Below are 15,876 nucleotides of genomic sequence, written 5' to 3'. Positions count from 1 at the left end.
GATGTCTTTAAAAGGTGCCCTGATACCATGAATTTTAATCAGTGAGTCAGTCATAGTTTTGGTAAGGTCAGTTCCACTCTATCAGTTAAAGCTGCTGTGGAAAAAAAATAAAGGTATTTTGGTTTGAGACTTAGACCTGTGACAGCTGAGTAAGAGCCATGACAATTCCCAAAATGTCGTAACAGAACAGTTTTATGAATCAGAGTTGAATACTGTTGAATTCTTTTGAAAAAGTGAGCAATATGTTCAGTTATCGAATAAAAACCCACAATAATCTTTAATTTATCAGGATTAAAGCCACAATAAGTGAACCAGCAGAGGAATTTCACCATCTGAAATTGCACCACACGTAAAGGTTTCTGTGATATCTGATTTCTCATTTTCCCGGTTGAAGTGAGTAAAAGCAAGATCAGAAAAGGCCTGGTGCAATGAGCTCTACCCCCATCAAGCAAAACCTGCCCCCTGTTCCATGAGGACTGGAGCAGACATGTAGGATCAAACAGATTAACAGATAGGACATTCTTTTAAGGTAGAAGGTAGATGGTTATCACCTTTACCCAAAGAAAAAGGACCTGATTGTTTACTTTGTAAACTAACAGTCATTATTTATGTACAAAGAGATAAAACACATATACAACATAAATGACAGCAATCCCGTTGAGTATTTCACAAAGACCTCAGAACTGATGCTGTAATTTTATTTCACAGCCATTACAATAAATTTAATTTAATTTGTACCAGGAGCTACGGCAGCCAGTTAGGGTCACATGGCACTTAACCTGCTTCCATAAAAACACCAAATCATTTGTTTTTTGTACGCATTAAAAAAAATAAGACGATGTTGAGCTTCAGAAGTGCTGAAAGGTGGATTTTGTCTCCTTTGGACAGAGCCAGAAAACAAAGAAGCAAAACAAACTATGTAATACAAATCACGTCTTTATTCACAATTTACAAAACTGTATATTACAAGGACGATGTGATGCTCAGTGTGATATAATACCATGTGATGTTACACCGCATTGTGGCTGTTCGGTGACCTGGCGATTTGATATGTCATTTCTCATGTGACACTGGATGTCATACAGTGGTTAACATCACAGGATATTGCAGTAATACGGTGATTTGATCTTGTGTGATGTGAGATGATGCTGTGTGAGTTATGTACAAGGTCCTTTGCTCCAGGCGCATAGTTCCACTCATACCAGGGGGATTGGAAGACCAGGCTGCCACGATCTGCAGACTGGAGACACTAAAAAAATAAGAGAGAAAAAAATTGCAACACATTAAATGTTTTATCTTTCACTGAGTATGAACACAGACCCACACCAATACACAACTGTATTTCACTTACTGTGTTGGCCTATTTTGCTGCAGAGGCAATTGATCAGATCCTTTTTTAGTTGATCATTTGTGGGTATGAGCGGCTGAGGACACTTCTTAATGCCATTTGGGAAAACTGCAATGAGAACAAAGGTGGTTAGTGGAATTCACACCACAGAAACTTGTTTATCTGCTTTACTGGACAACAGTTTTTGTCTTTTAGTTTGTGTCAGAAAATTCAGAATAAAAGGCCTCAAATTTATAACCAACACAGTATCAAAACACACCTGATAATTAGGCTCTTTCTTTCTTTTTATGGCTCTTTTTCTGTGTTTACATCCATTTTCACCACTGGAAACTTTGACCAACAGATGGACACTCACCTTTGCACCTGCACTCTCTAATGGACTTTATGGTCACAGGCAGATGTGTCTTGGACCTCTGTTGGATGGACTTTCTGATCACGGGCAGATGTGTCTTGGACCCCTGGGGGATGGACTTTCTGATCACGGGCAGATGTGTCATGGACCCCTGGGGGATGGACTTTGTGGTCACGGGCAGATGTGTTGTGGACCCCTGGGGGGTGGACTTTGTGGTCACGGGCAGATGTGTTGTGGACCCCTGTGGGATGGACTTTGTGGTCACGGGCAGATGTGTTGTGGACCCCTGTGGGATGGACTTTGTGGTCACGGGCAGATGTGTCTTGGACCCCTGGAGGATGGACCTTGTGATCACATTACATCTAGCAGGTAGAACTACACGCAGTGGAAAAAGACAAACAGCAAGAAATCATTTATGTGGAACAATAATATATTACCCATCAACCACGTACAGCATTCCTGTCAAATACAAATTCACTCATTGACAGAGAGGTGGATCAAAGTGCATGTTTTTACAAGAAGAGTCAGATATTTGATTGAATTTCAGTCAGTAAAACAACATTAGATAATGCAGATAATATAGAAATACAAATTTTCCATGTATTTACCTGTGCTGCAGACCAGAATGACGAGCAGGAGAGTAACACCTATGATCCTGGACATGATGGCAGTCGCCAGTGTGTTTTTGCTCTGTTCAAATCAGATGTTCGAGTAAGTCTGCAGGAGAAACCCAGACAGTTATATACCAACCCAGACGGTCCACATCCACGTGGGTCTGCAGGGTTTTATCTGCGGGCAGATCAGTCTTGGCATGTCTGCAGGGGGAAATTTTCCTTTTTCTTTTTTTCTTTTTGATAATTTCTCAACTGTGTATGAACTCATTCATAAAATGAGATGGACATGGTGATAACACTTTCACATTCCCACACAAACAAACAGGAAAATAGTTGCGCAAACAAACAAAAAAAAATGGACTTGAGTCATCTTAAATCTGAATGGAAATGTTGTTTAGGGTCTACACCAGGCAGAAGCTGGTGTATCCTTGGCTGCAGGGAGGAATCTCTGCATGACAGGAAGTTTTAGGCTTGGTCTTCTTTGTTGTTTTTTACTAGTTTTGGTCAAGTTTGCATGGAGACTACTACCACTTGGAGTGGTACAGGCTGGATGTTTCAGCCGTTTATGTCCATATATCTGCTTGCTAGCTAGTTTTCTTTACATTTCTGTGTCAAAGCCTTAAAATTGAATCTCATCTGTTCTAAAATCAACTTCAATTTCTAATCTCATTCGTTTAAATGTTCCCCCCTGAACACAACTGTGTTCCACAGTAGTTTCATATCCCCTCTGACAAATGCAGAAGTACTCCCCTGGTCACAAACCACTCTGGTTGGAAGTCACTGTAGTAGATGCAGTTTTGGCCTGGCCCGTGTGTCATGATTCATCTTTGGGCTCTCTTGTTGGCTCCTCTCGACCTGCTGTCCCTGTTAGGATTCATGTCTCAACCCTGCTCCTTTTGGCTTCCATCCCCTGCTACCTTGCATCCGCCCACCAGGTGTCCTCAGACTTTCCTACCTATCCCAGTCACCTGATGGTCAGATCCACTGGTCAGCAGCTAGATCTAAACTGGTTTCCTGTTCCCAAAGCTCATTCATGCATCTGTTCCCAGTTTCCTCATTAACCCATTTCCACCAGCTCCTCCTCAGACTGTCTGCGTATGTCTCTGTCTGTTTCCCTGTGTGCTTTCACTGCACCTCCCTGCCTGTGCTGCTATCACAGGCTGCAATAACATGTTTCAGTTACTGAATGATAAACATAAAGAATAACAGAACTACATATTGCAAACATTACTTTTATTGATAATTTCTAAATTCAAATTATTAAAATTAAATAATTAAAATAACAGTTAATCAGTGCCTTCCTCCTTAAGTAGTTTGGATAGAAAAAATAATTATATTGCATATTGTGTCATATTTAGGGATATTTTGTGTTTCTGTATTTCGCTTCCTCTTCATTGAGTAATAGGATTTTATTATTTTGTGTATGAGCTTCTCTTTAAAGCTACATGATGTTCACAGTGAGTGAAATATCACAAGTTTGCATGTTTTTATGGCTGCATCATTACATCAAGTGTCAGTATTCTAGATACCGCGTGCACCATTTTATACACATTTCCCCCAAATTCAAGGATCTCTATTAGAATTAGGAAAAAACATGCAACATGAGTTTGCAAACACTGATTGACGGTTTAAGAATTAAAGTGTTGGATTTAGCATTTGCCTAAATGAGTCCCGAGTTGATAAAGCTGAAATTTCTGCAACATTATTATTGACAAAAGTTAAGCTATTAACATTAAAAATCTGTTTTTTTTATACCTCAGGATTGCCCTCTGTGGGCTGGGATAGGCCTCAGTGAGCGGGCTATGGTTAGACATTGCAGAAAAACTGGTTGGGGTTAGGGTGAGGTTAGATTCAGACACAGGAAAGGGGAAACACAAATCACAGGGGAAACAATGGGAGCATATCTGAGATTAGTAAACTGAATTTTTTTTTTCTATTACATGTTTCGCTTCCTTTGTCATGTAAGTGATGTATTTTTTTTAAGTATGGACAGGAAACACAGCTGACTTGAACTGCTGCCACTGACATGAAGCATTACGTGTGTTATGTATGGGGGATTATTGAGCAGTGCTTGTCATTGGCTGGCGCCGGAGTCACTCTCTCATTACTGAAGACGCGTAATTACGCACCGCGCCCTTGAAACTTTGGCACACGTCAACTGTATAACCCCAAGTGCCAGCGCTGTCGCGTATGTCAACCTCACGGAGACGCGCACATGCCGCTATGAGTCAAGACACAATACGAGGAAATCCCCAAGGCCGAGAAAACGACGAGAGGCCCCTTTAAATCGACGCTTCCTCGGTGTTGTGCCAGAAGAGAGAGAGCTCAGATAAACAACAACACAGTTCTCAGAAGCCGCTTTTACCGGATTCAGCTCATAACTGCGGCGTCGGTGAAGAAGAGGTGAGGTGATCTTTATGATATTTAACAGTATTTTTAAAGGATTAAAGAGAAGGCGATCGGTCAGTGTTGGTTTTATAGGCGAGCGGAAAAGCAGTTTAGAATCGTGAGTGGATCAATACGGAAGACACGTTATTGTGCTGTTCGGCTGTTGTGATGGCCAGGAAGGCATTTGCTACACCTGTTCTTAGAAATACAGTGGAAAACACATAAGAGAACATCGTTTATTTCAGTATAAACAGCGGAGAAGTGTTTGTGCGCACTTGCCAAAAGCTGGCCGCTCTCTGACGCATGAGAGCTATTTTTGACAAACGTGTTTACTTTCATTCACAGGCAGCGAGGACTTTCTCTCTGTTATTTCCAACATTTTGTCGTCTGTTGTCCATACATTCATTGTTGAATGCCATTGCGGAAGTAAGAAGCTTTCCGACACGACACAAAGCTTGGACTGTACGGACATCTAGCGGCCAATTAGGAGAAGGCGCCCTGCAGAGAGATGTACGGAGCTTCAGGTATCCCCGAGCTCATTCCGCCCAGCGGGCCGCCACGGCAGCCCGGCCCCGCGGGGCAGTACAACCCGGGACACCCCCAGGTCAACGGCCACGGCGGCGGGCCCAATCCTCAGAGACTTGGACAGAGGGCACCCAAACTGGGTCAGATTGGTCGGTCCAAGAAAGGTGAGTGGTGGTACTTTTTTTTTTTTTTTTTTTTTAAAGCAATTTATTAGTTGGACAGATGCAGGGAGTAGCTGCTCTGTTACAGCAGCTTTTATTCCAGGGCTCATTATAAAAATGCACAAGACACTGCACAACTCTCTGTCACAAAATGACTATGAGACCCTTCAGCAGCTGCACCCATACACACATTAACTCATGTGATGTCCATGCAGCAGCTTGCATGCAGTATGTTTGATTTTAAAGTCAGCGTGTCCTCCTATCTGTAACATAGTTATGTGTGACAGCAGAGTGAATGGGCTGTTGTAGTTATATTTTGGAAAACTACAGGTAATGACTACAGTAGTTATGCTTTTAATAGCAAACAGTTCCAATCTAAGGACAGAGGACCAGCAGGACTCCAGGACAGGACGGGACGGGAGCTTCAGAACAATAGAAGGAATAGAATGTGTATTTTTTTTTATTTTTAGGGCAGTTATCCATTTAAAGAAAGAGGAGAGGAGTCTACTAACCCTAATGCATGTTTATGGATGTTTTTATTTTTATTTTTAAGTTTATGATGTACACTGGGAAACACTAGAATTAGAGCAAACCAAATCAGATGAGAACACCTTCAATAGTAATTACGTAAGCCCTAAATGTCAGCAATTGTCAGTTAGACTGAGTGTCATGAAAACATCATCTGCAAATACCTCAGCCTCCGGTGTAGGGATGGTATTAGAAAACTGTTAAATATTTAAAGCAGTGTTTTGACATCTTCAGAAAACCATTTATCTACTTCTTGCTGAGAGTTAGAAGCTGAATCAAGAAGGTGTTTGACTTATCTTAGCATAAAAGCATATCAAACCTTTTAGATCTGATCTCTTAAATTGGATAAAATAGATGTGTCTGAGCTCCATTTTGATCCAGTATCTTGCATTTGGTTTAGTAGCGCTGCACATTCTCTGACCTCTGACCTTTTCTCCTCAGTGGACCTGGACGACGAAGACCTGGATGACATCATGAACAACAACGGGCAGTGTCCTGTTTCCCTGTCGCCCATTTCCTAAACTTCACCATGAAGTGCCAAAAAAAAAAAAAGAAAAGAAAAGAAAGAAATGAAAAGAAAAAAGAAATCCCCCGGGACGCCAAACCTCCACGTCAGTGATCTTGGCCTTGATCCTGTCAAGTGTCCTATTGAAGCATCTGATGGCTCAACAAGGCACAAAAAAACGGCTCATTTAGCGCCCGCTGAAGCCTAGGCCCTGATTGTATATAGTGTTTATTTAACTTAACTTTGGTCAGACTGTGAATGAATTGTATTGCATCGCCCTCTACTCTATACCTCGGTAGGTGGTAGACTATCAGGACTTGAGAAGGGATTTGGAGAACGTGTCTATATTTTTCAGAGCTTCTTAACAAGGGCTACATTTCTAAAAGTTGCACTGAGCAGATGTTTTAGGTGAAAGGCAGCCTCTCAGCTGCCTGCGCGCCGCCGAGGGTTACTGATTGCCTGTGGGGTGTTTGTGGGAGAGAACACAAAGCCTGTTAATGTGTATCACACAGGTAAAATATTAAGCTTTGGTTGTGCAATGACTATCGTTCTCTACTCTCACACTGATGCAAGTGGTGTACTATTATCCAGTGGATGAAAGCTCGCTATTTACTGATTTAAAAAAAAAAAAAACAACTACTGCTAATTATTTATTGTTTAAAACAAAATGAGACACTTTGTTGTGTTGTTATGGCTTCTTACATGGTTTTTACTTGTTTCTGAATGGATATTGCTTCCATCATCTATAACTGAGATTTATTATGTTTCCTAATGGTGCACTTTTGTGGGAATGCCTGTTATGTGCAGTGACATGTTGCAGAATTCTATGCATGGAGTCTGTTAAAGCATCAGAACACGTAACTGGTATCCTGTTATTAAGGGCTATGTAGTAGTATTTCAGACCACACCACCGTTGTTTTTTTGCTCTTTAGATCATGCGGAGTCGGCGCTTTTCTGAGCTCATTGTTGGCTTGAGCTGCAGACTCAGCAGTAAAATATCAAAAACAACAACAACACATTTGCGACGGAGGCTTTGTTTGTTTTGCAGAGGCAGGGTTTCCCAGTTGGCCACACAACTGTGATAAAAGACAAGGACCTAAAGTTCTAAATGTTTTGAATAAGAAAAAAAAAAATTGCCAAATTATTATTTAATGCTACATCGGACTGATCATCAAAATACACAGCAGTAATACTGCTTCTTAAGCTACACCCAGGTGGCATCATAGTGTCTTTCAGGTTCAGGTTGACTGTTTAAAGATAATGTCAACCTTTCCTTTACAATTACAGTATGAGGTAATGAAAACAAGCAGCCTATGATTGTGTCTTATTGCTGAGACAATCTTAACACTGATGGAGTTTTTTTTTGTTTTGGGCGGGGTGGGGTTTAAAGACTGTGGTGGGCATTGGGATGACATAATGTCTATAAAGGCTCATGCTGATGTCATGTTACTTAGTTGGCTGTGAAATTAGTTATTAGTTCACTTTAGTTTTTTTTTGTTTTTGCGTCATGGAAGCACTGCATTTCACAGCTCCTTCTCTGACTCAGAGATTGTTGTTTGGGTTGCGGTTGCCATTTGCATGGAAATGGTCGACTTTTCATAATGCATCTCGGGAAATAAAAGACGAATCTTTGTGGAATCTGTGTGTTTTACGTTAAGTCAGTGTACTTTAACTCGCACGATTTACAGTTTTTCCTCTGTTCCTCTGATGCACTACTGGCAAAGGCAGTGATCAATACTTAAAATGCATTTTACGTGAGAATGATTTGTTTTTTATAGTTCTTTTCACTTTTCACAAAACTTGTACACACATATGCAGAGGTACATTTTTAAAAAATGTATTACCACTATACAATCACATGTAGGGGGACGTAGTGGTTTGATTGGAGAGTGAGTCTTTCAGCGTTGCAGTCAGGTCACGCTTGACCTTTGTTGAGATCCAGTTTTTCCACATAAAAGCTCAGAAACCTTGTTAAAAATTAACATTAAATCTATCACATTTTAAAATCCTGAATGTATGAACATGTCTCCTGCTTGGCTGTGAAGTCTATTTTTAATGTACACGCACTGGAGACTTAAAAAGCTTCCGCATATATAAATATACAGTAGTATAGTATAGTGGTGTGAAAACAACCCTATAGTGTCGAACTCTGCACATACTCTGAACTGTTTTATCTGTTTTCAGTTTGTTTTTATCAGTACTACCTAAGTGCAGGTGTAAAGCCATGATTTGATGCCGTTTGGAGAAAGGATTTTACAGTTCAGCTGTGGTTTTGTCGATTGCATGAAGAGTTTTGAGATCTTTGGGAGCATGTGCTGTTCTGCAAATGGGAACACGTCACCTACGCTCAAAGCTGGACTTGTTTTTTTTCTAACAATGGAGACAATCTGTTGTACAGTGAGCCACAGAGACCATCACACAATCAAGTGTGAGAAAGAAATTATTCTTTTTTTATTTTATAATACTGTTGGACATGTTAAAAATGTTCTTTCACTCATTTGTACCTGCTAGATGAGCCAAGAGTATAAAAGTATGACATTAAAAAAAAAAAACAAAAAAGAAAAACAGCAGACACTGTTCGGAGCATAAAACACCTTAATAAAAATACGACAGAATTTCTGAAAGCTATGAAAGGGCCTCAGTGAACTAGCAGTTATGTAAATCTACACAGGAGCAAAAACCTACATTTGAAAAAAATAAATAGAGGCAGTTTTTATTCTCATAGTGGCTGATATGGAAGCTGTTAGAGCGATAACGGCACAGTGACTACATAATAAAGTATTTCATTTGTGAGCACAGCTTGTAACAGACTGGTATGAAGAGCTGCAGGGCCTGTAGTGAGTGTTATAGTAAAAGGCTTGTGTGATACAGTCGACCCTACACAGTGAGCCCTGTGTGCGAAGTCACACCCTGCTCATCGTAACGTCTATTTTAGAACCACCAACAGTTAATATAAAACACCGTATTGTCACCCTGTGTCTCTGTGTGTACAGAGGACCCCTGGTTCGCAGCCTGGGCACCAAACTGGAATTGATTACTTTCAATTACATGGCAAACGCAAATAGATGCTGGTTCTAACATGGATGTGCAAGTGTTGGCTATAATCCATCATTTAGGCCACAATTCAAGAGGTTACACCCCAGGGGTTGTCTATTAAATCAGGGGATCCAATTATAATGTATTTGTGAAGACCGCTTGTAAACAACTGTGGAATTTGTGGACGGAGTGTGAGACATCATTCATGAAACAATTGAGATTTCTGCCTGATAATCAAGGGGTTATCAAAGGCCTGGAGAAAAAGTAAAGAAAGTCCCATTTCAGTAACATCTGTCGCATCTGTCTGTGATTCACAACTGCCCATACGCCTTCACTTTTACTCCTCGCTGATGCTGCAACAAGTTGTTGTCTGAGCCCCAGGCTGTAGGGTGGGGGGCGCTCTCAGACGTACTCCTTAGTGCTGCTCGGAGGGCCGGAGCGGGAACCTCCCATGGATGGATATTTGGACACCTGCTTCTTTCTCGGACAGGAGGCAGCCAACATGGCCCCACCCAGGACGTCTAGGAGGGAGCCGCCCCACGCAATGAAGATGGCCGCACCAAACTCAAATCTGGCAGAGAGAAGAGAAAACAGACTGAATGGAATCACAAAGCAAACAAGATTTACAGTGACAAAACTGAACCTCTGGCAAAGTTAAGGAAGAAAGAAGAACATTTCATCATAAGTAACTAATTTATTCATGATGGTAGTTATTCATAAAGTTTTACATTACTGTATTATATTGTTAAAATTTTATCGCTGATATATTAATGTATAGGCTGTATTTAATGTAAAAGGTGGATAACTACTGTGTATAACTACTGGTGGTGTTGTTCTCTGTGTTAAATGTCTATCTGCAAAGTCATTTGAGTAATAAAAGCTGTCAGATAAATGTAATGGAGTAAAATGTGCAGTATTTCCTGCTGATGTGTGTGACGTACCTCCAAAATAATACCTAAAGGAACGCTTCTTTCCTCAGAGCGTTAACACTTTCTTTAATGACAGTACTTGAACACAGTGGGAGTTTGATCCACTTACTTGGTGTTGACAGGAGTGTAGGGATTATAAAAAGCCCGGATGACATTGTGAGCAAACCAGGAGCACGCCACGATGGCACAGAGCCCTGAGAGGAGAGAAAGTCAGCAACAAAGATCAATCAGTCCATCAGCACATCATCAAAACCTGGAAGAGCAGACATGCTTTTATCCCCTTTATAAGTCACCAGGCGGCTATCTATTGACTCCAGCACAATTAGCTTTTAGTGTTTCTGTTCTCCTCGGAGCCTGTTGGACCCTTTATGTTAGAATCAGTGCCAGGAGTACTGGTCTCGTTCAGTCTAATGACCTCTGAGGGGCTGGACCAGAAGAGTGGGAGGAAAGCTTTTTGGTCTCAGGATCAAACTTCCTCCTACTTATTGTATGATGTACAGGAGATCTAAGCAACTGTGTGATGATGTGGTGAGCTGGTGTGAGCCAGGATCAAATATTACGCAACTATGTTGATTATCATAGGTCCCATAGACGATTGATAGCATAGGTTCTATACAGTGGTTATGATAACATGTGACGTGGTTGGCGTTATTTCACCAGAGCAACACAGCAGCTTCTATGTTAAACATTTGGTTTAAAAGTTTGGGTAAAAATTCTATAGGAGCATTTCCATCCTCACCGCCCACCAGGAGGATGATGCCTCCTGTCATGGCGATGCGGGACTTGCGTAGTTTGTCACTCCCTACGCAGGTGGTGCACTTCATTCCCATACAGGCCACACCCAGCCCTGCAATGGACACGATGATGCCAACTATCATCAAGGCTCGAGTGGCCTGAAGTGAACCTAGAAAAGACAGAGAGATGGAAAGGAAAAAAAATGATTAGGTTTAAGAAGAGTGCAGGGAGTGTGTGGTGGTTCTGCCAGGGGAGGCAGTGAATAGGCGTCCTTTTGTTTCGTGGAATGTGGGAGTGCAGCTTAAAAAGGTTAAAAATGCAGCTTTTTGCAAAAAAAAAAAAAACAAAAAACACAAAGAGCACATGAAACCAAATAACCAGCCCTATTTACAAAGTCAAAGTCTGGAGGCACAAACTGGAAAATGATAAGCAACGACTAATAAACCATCCTGAACCTATCAATGAGGCTTTATGTGTGTGTCCAGAGGTTGTGAATTACATTCACATTAGCCTGTAAGGGCACTTTAATGTGAGCTTTTCCTGGAACAGAAACCATGGGATACACATGAACACACACACTCAAAAAAGACACATCTCACACTTTGTATTTCACTGTCTCCCTTCCTTCTGTTGCTGTTTGAGAGGTGCAGGCCTGCTGAAACACTACTGTTAAGATCCTCATCTGTCAGCCCCCCCCCCCCCCCCCTCCCTTTCTCACACTATAAACCTATCACAGGGTGCCTCATCTCCCCCACCCTCTGTCCACCTAGAACCAGTCTGTGCCAGTCTAGGCCATCCCTGCCCTGCCCAAACAAACAAAACCCTCCAGCAACGAGTGAGGGAGGGATGGAAGGATGGGTAGAGAGACACTGAGAGGAAGAGGATGTAGAGGAAAGAAAGAGAGGAGAGAGTAGTCCAAAGTAAGATGCACACAACTGTACAACAGAGTAACATCATTTTAGCCAAGCGTGGGTCATAAAACCATCAGACCACAGCTGGATTAAATTCCAAAGAGGCCCCGTTTCCCAAAAATGAACTGTGGACCCACACTGATCTTGTGTTTGTTTTAATTTTGGAATTTGCACAGTTTAAATTTTGACATAAGATCCTTGTACAAGACAAGCCCATGTTGAGGCCCTTATAATTTCAGCTAATTGCATCAGATTATCTCAAACCAAATCCAAGGCTGTGCTTTAGCAATTTGCTTTTGTTTGTATCATGTTTTATATGCTGCATGTCCTTCTCCTCCTCTCCTCCATTCCCAGCTGTTCTACCACTTTGAGACCATTTTGATTGTGGAAAGTCGCTATATAAATAAAATTAAATTGAATTGCATTAGTATAGAAAATAATAGCATAGAAAACAACAGTGTTTGTCCATAGATGGATTATTAGAAAACCTCCATCATGACTCAAGTGCAGGTCAAACATCTGCAGGATCTGCACAACAAAACCTGAATTAGTGCGCATTTAATTAGTGTGCATGTTAAACTTTTGTGAAATGATCATAAATCACAGTGATGGTTTATGTTCAGTAGATGGTTGGGAAGACTGTGTGCTCTTGTTTAGTTACCATGGTCACCATTACCCATGAAGGTCTGAAACAGATTATTTTGGCAACATCTTTGGCAACTGTTTCTGTGATGTTTGCACCGCCTGTTTTATTTTATAGGCTGTTTCTAAGTGAAGCGGAGCTACAGTTTGTCACTGGGCCCATAATTTGACAACACACACCTTGTGTCAAATAAAACAAATCTGTCTGGAAGGAATTTTTCCTCACCACCGATCTGGAGGCTTTAACAGTGATGATGTGTGATGTATCATCGTGTGTGTGAGTGTGCCGGAGCGTGAGTGTTGGGACGTTTGTGCATTAGGAGGTAGGAGGCGGCAGTTTTAACCCTCCTCGGTTCCTTTTCAAAGTTTTTTCTCAGGGACTTTGTGGTTGTCTTCATAAGAAGAAACCTTATAGAGAAGACAATGTCCCAACTGTAGTGGCACAGCAGGCTGGGGTCTGTTGATGGATGGTAATTAAGACCTGATGAGCAGCTTATTCCCTGAGGTGGTAAAACTAATCAGTGATAACAGTGTGGGCCATTGAGGTCTAACTCAGACAAAGGAGGAGGTGCTTTGATGGAACAGGTGTGTCCCCAGGTGGAGACACACCTGTGAATAACCAGCACTGTAATACCACTTGTTAAATGGGACAAGCGTAGTGAATTTCATTGCGTCAACTTTGAGGGGTGGCTGTTGATTTTAATGCCAATAGCAGTGATGACTAACCTTATACAACAACTACTACTACGACTAATAATAATGATAATAATCATAATAATAATAATGAAGCACAGAATAGATTAAAAGTTGTTTCAGCCCATGCTGGGCTACTTACTGTCGAGCTGCAGGATGGAGTCGTAGATTTTACACTGGAGCTGTCCGGTACTCTGGAAAGCGCATGACATCCACAGCCCCTGGTACATGGCCACCGCTGTGATGATGTTGTCCCCGATGTACGCAGACATCTTCCACTGCGGCAGGATGGTCCCGATGATCAGTCCGACGATGCCAATTAACGACAGGAAAAATCCCAACAGTTGAATACCGGAGTTGGCCATCGTTTTTCCTTCTCTAGGATAACTTTCAAAAGAATCCTGTGCAAGTTATAAAGCTCCTAAAATAATTTCAGTTAAACGCGATTAATTGTCATTAAATGATGCAAAAGCCGCCGGTGGTGTCCGTGTCGCTCCTGAGTTGTGTACCGGGGGTCTTCAGTCGGGGATGGGCTTCCAAGATGTGGGTGATGGTGTGAAGTGGGTGTGTAATTATCATGCCTGCTGATGCATGGGGCTGCTGCTGGGAAATGTTCCCTGTGCTTCCAGCAAAGCAACAGGTTGCCACAGTGTCTCAACCTTTTCAGACCTGTCAGACCCTTCAGCGGCTCCATCATTACAAACCCACACAGCTTTATTTTAAATTCTCCTGTGTTTCCTGCCATTCTCAATATCAGTATCACTATTCAACTCTAATATCAGCATCAAGAGAGTGTTTAAAATGAATTTACACAATTTCATATTAAAATCATTTTGCTCCAGCGTCATTTTCAAATCTGATTAAAAGTAGACTTATATTTTTAAAACTGTGTGAATACAGTATACACACTACACAGTCTATAGCATGGCCACTGACCCAGATTGAAGCTATAACTCAAGTCCAAGTTTCTTTACAAAGTAGACTAAACTCCCAACTGCCCTTTTTTTTTTCAGCCCAGATCATCGATCAGATGGCTGCTGACAGGCTCTGAGCAGATTCACCACCTCTCTGAAGGGATGTAGGAAACTCATGTAGTCAAGTGAAAGTCGCAGACTGAGGTGAACTTAGTGGGAAGAGGTGGATGGAGGATCTAGGGTGTAGCTGACAGTGCAGTGTCACATATTCTGTTTTGGATGATCATCCATAATTACATTTGATAAAAGATAGTAAAGAAAAAACATTTTACACTGAAAATATGCAAAAGGTCAGAGTTATAGAGTTTGGATTAATTCAATTAATTCAACATTGCATTAATTAATTGTGACTATTTTATTCCTCTTGTTGCTTCATAATATTTCACAATATATTTGTTACATTAGTCCCATTAACATGCAAGTTGTAGCCACTTCCTGCGGTGTGAATGGGGGGAAAAAAAAACAAAACGAGACAATAGCAAGCATTGTCCATATCAGAGGTCAGGCTTAGCACTGCAGTGTGCGTGACTTCACACTGTGGCTAAACAATAGTCCTACAGCAATGGGAGAGGAAGTAATAACCCATAAGCCTGGAGGAAGTTATCCCCACTGCCAGGTTAATGGGAATGTGCTCACCTACTGGCTGGGGTTGCGTATTTAAAATGTAATGAGGCTTTGCTGGATTGCTCTCACAGGTCTGTTACCCCCCTCTTTTCCTGCCCCACAACTCTCCTGAACTGTTCTTTCATTTTCTCATGTTCTTGCCCTTTTTCCCTCCACCTTCGCCCACCTCTTCTCTCACTATAACTCTTTTCCCCTCTACTGTATCCAGACTTGAGTAATAGGCCTCGAGGCTCAACTGTAGAGGCCAACAAATGCCTCCTTTGTTGCCGGGGAGGAATGACCCGATAGCTCAAGGAATCGGTTTCACTTTGATACTCAGGTTGAGTAGCAGGAGGAGGAAGAGGAGAGTTTCGGGGGGTGGGGGGGTGATGGAGTTCTGATGGTCAAGGTGGGAAGGAAAAGATGAAGAGGAGACAATGAAGAAAAAACATTTGTAAACAAGACAGGTGGGCACAAAGTGCTGTGTGAGACATGGAAGATGAAGATGAGCAGGAAGACGATCAGGGGCCGGTCTCAGGCCTACCAGTGCTGTTGCTACTGGTAACCTGATTTATATGATGTCCTCTTGGCTGCTTTTCCACCCAGGACCTGGACTGCAAAGAATACAAAAAGAACATTGCTCTTTCCCCCCTCTGCTCGCTCTCCTCTTTTCCCTTTTACTACTTTCTTTTTTAAAAAGCGTAAACACACATTCGTCTTGCTGGTTTAGCCGTTGCTCAACGCTCAATGGGAGGTGAAGAAGAAAACAGCTAAATCAGCCCCAAAGAAGGGCACTAACAACATTCTCTCGGGGGGGCTCTCCTCCCCTGTCTCTGAGGCCTCCTCGGGGTCTGAAGTGAGCAAGTGGAGTGCAAATCTAATGATTGAAGTCCTTTAAGTGCCCTTGGAAGTCACTGAGGCATTAGCAATAA

At 41.8% G+C, this 15,876-nt stretch overlaps 3 protein-coding genes across 5 annotated transcripts; 1 reads left to right on the top strand and 2 right to left on the bottom strand.

Annotated features, from left to right (window-relative positions):
• Positions 1-920: 920 nt before the first annotated feature.
• LOC121177264 (salivary glue protein Sgs-3-like) lies at positions 921-2,467 on the bottom strand. Of its 2 annotated transcripts, XM_041031516.1 has the most exons (5): positions 2,309-2,467; positions 2,019-2,075; positions 1,704-1,973; positions 1,352-1,456; positions 921-1,249 (listed from the first exon to the last, which is right to left on the bottom strand). In XM_041031516.1, exons 1-5 carry the CDS (start codon positions 2,361-2,363, stop codon positions 1,197-1,199), a joined length of 540 nt encoding a protein of 179 aa, XP_040887450.1. In that variant the 5' UTR covers positions 2,364-2,467; the 3' UTR covers positions 921-1,196. The 2 variants fall into 2 exon arrangements, with proteins under 2 accessions (XP_040887450.1, XP_040887449.1); XM_041031515.1 differs by having other exon boundaries at positions 1,704-2,075.
• A 1,979-nt stretch (positions 2,468-4,446) lies between these two features.
• On the top strand, positions 4,447-9,004 carry si:dkey-112a7.4. The gene is made up of 3 exons (XM_041031520.1): positions 4,447-4,717; positions 5,048-5,391; positions 6,358-9,004. Exons 2-3 carry the CDS (start codon positions 5,211-5,213, stop codon positions 6,435-6,437), a joined length of 261 nt encoding a protein of 86 aa, XP_040887454.1. The 5' UTR covers positions 4,447-4,717; positions 5,048-5,210; the 3' UTR covers positions 6,438-9,004.
• Positions 9,005-9,446: 442 nt separating this feature from the next.
• Positions 9,447-13,732, bottom strand: cldn7a (claudin 7a). 2 transcript variants are annotated; one of them, XM_041031512.1, is made up of 4 exons: positions 13,510-13,732; positions 11,059-11,290; positions 10,496-10,597; positions 9,447-10,028 (listed from the first exon to the last, which is right to left on the bottom strand). In XM_041031512.1, the coding sequence occupies exons 1-4, from the start codon at positions 13,730-13,732 to the stop codon at positions 9,860-9,862; spliced, it is 726 nt and encodes a 241-aa protein (XP_040887446.1). In that variant the 3' UTR covers positions 9,447-9,859. The 2 variants fall into 2 exon arrangements, with proteins under 2 accessions (XP_040887446.1, XP_040887447.1); XM_041031513.1 differs by having other exon boundaries at positions 10,496-10,580; positions 11,126-11,290.
• Between the last annotated feature and the right edge of the window lie 2,144 nt (positions 13,733-15,876).

This window comes from Toxotes jaculatrix, chromosome 23 (genome assembly GCF_017976425.1).
Source record: "Toxotes jaculatrix isolate fToxJac2 chromosome 23, fToxJac2.pri, whole genome shotgun sequence".
Taxonomy (NCBI): domain Eukaryota; kingdom Metazoa; phylum Chordata; class Actinopteri; family Toxotidae; genus Toxotes; species Toxotes jaculatrix.
The sequence above is the reverse complement of the archived record's forward strand: the minus strand, read 5'-3'. Positions and strand labels throughout refer to the sequence as shown.

Bases quoted from the DNA above. Each gene is read 5' to 3' on its own strand.
- LOC121177264 (XM_041031515.1), bottom strand. From the start codon at position 2,363: ATGTCCAGGATCATAGGTGTTACTCTCCTGCTCGTCATTCTGGTCTGC. The intron at 2,076-2,308 runs GTAAATACATGG...CACTGCGTGTAG, and splicing joins CATTCTGGTCTGCAGCACAG to TTCTACCTGCTAGATGTAAT. The intron at 1,250-1,351 runs GTAAGTGAAATA...TTATTTTTTTAG, and splicing joins CAGCAAAATAGGCCAACACA to TGTCTCCAGTCTGCAGATCG.
- si:dkey-112a7.4 (XM_041031520.1), top strand. From the start codon at position 5,211: ATGTACGGAGCTTCAGGTATCCCCGAGCTCATTCCGCCCAGCGGGCCG. The intron at 5,392-6,357 runs GTGAGTGGTGGT...TTTTCTCCTCAG, and splicing joins GATTGGTCGGTCCAAGAAAG to TGGACCTGGACGACGAAGAC.
- cldn7a (XM_041031512.1), bottom strand. From the start codon at position 13,732: ATGGCCAACTCCGGTATTCAACTGTTGGGATTTTTCCTGTCGTTAATT. The intron at 11,291-13,509 runs GTAAGTAGCCCA...TGTCTTTTCTAG, and splicing joins CTCCATCCTGCAGCTCGACA to GTTCACTTCAGGCCACTCGA. The intron at 10,029-10,495 runs GTAAGTGGATCA...TCTCTCTGCCAG, and splicing joins TACACTCCTGTCAACACCAA to ATTTGAGTTTGGTGCGGCCA.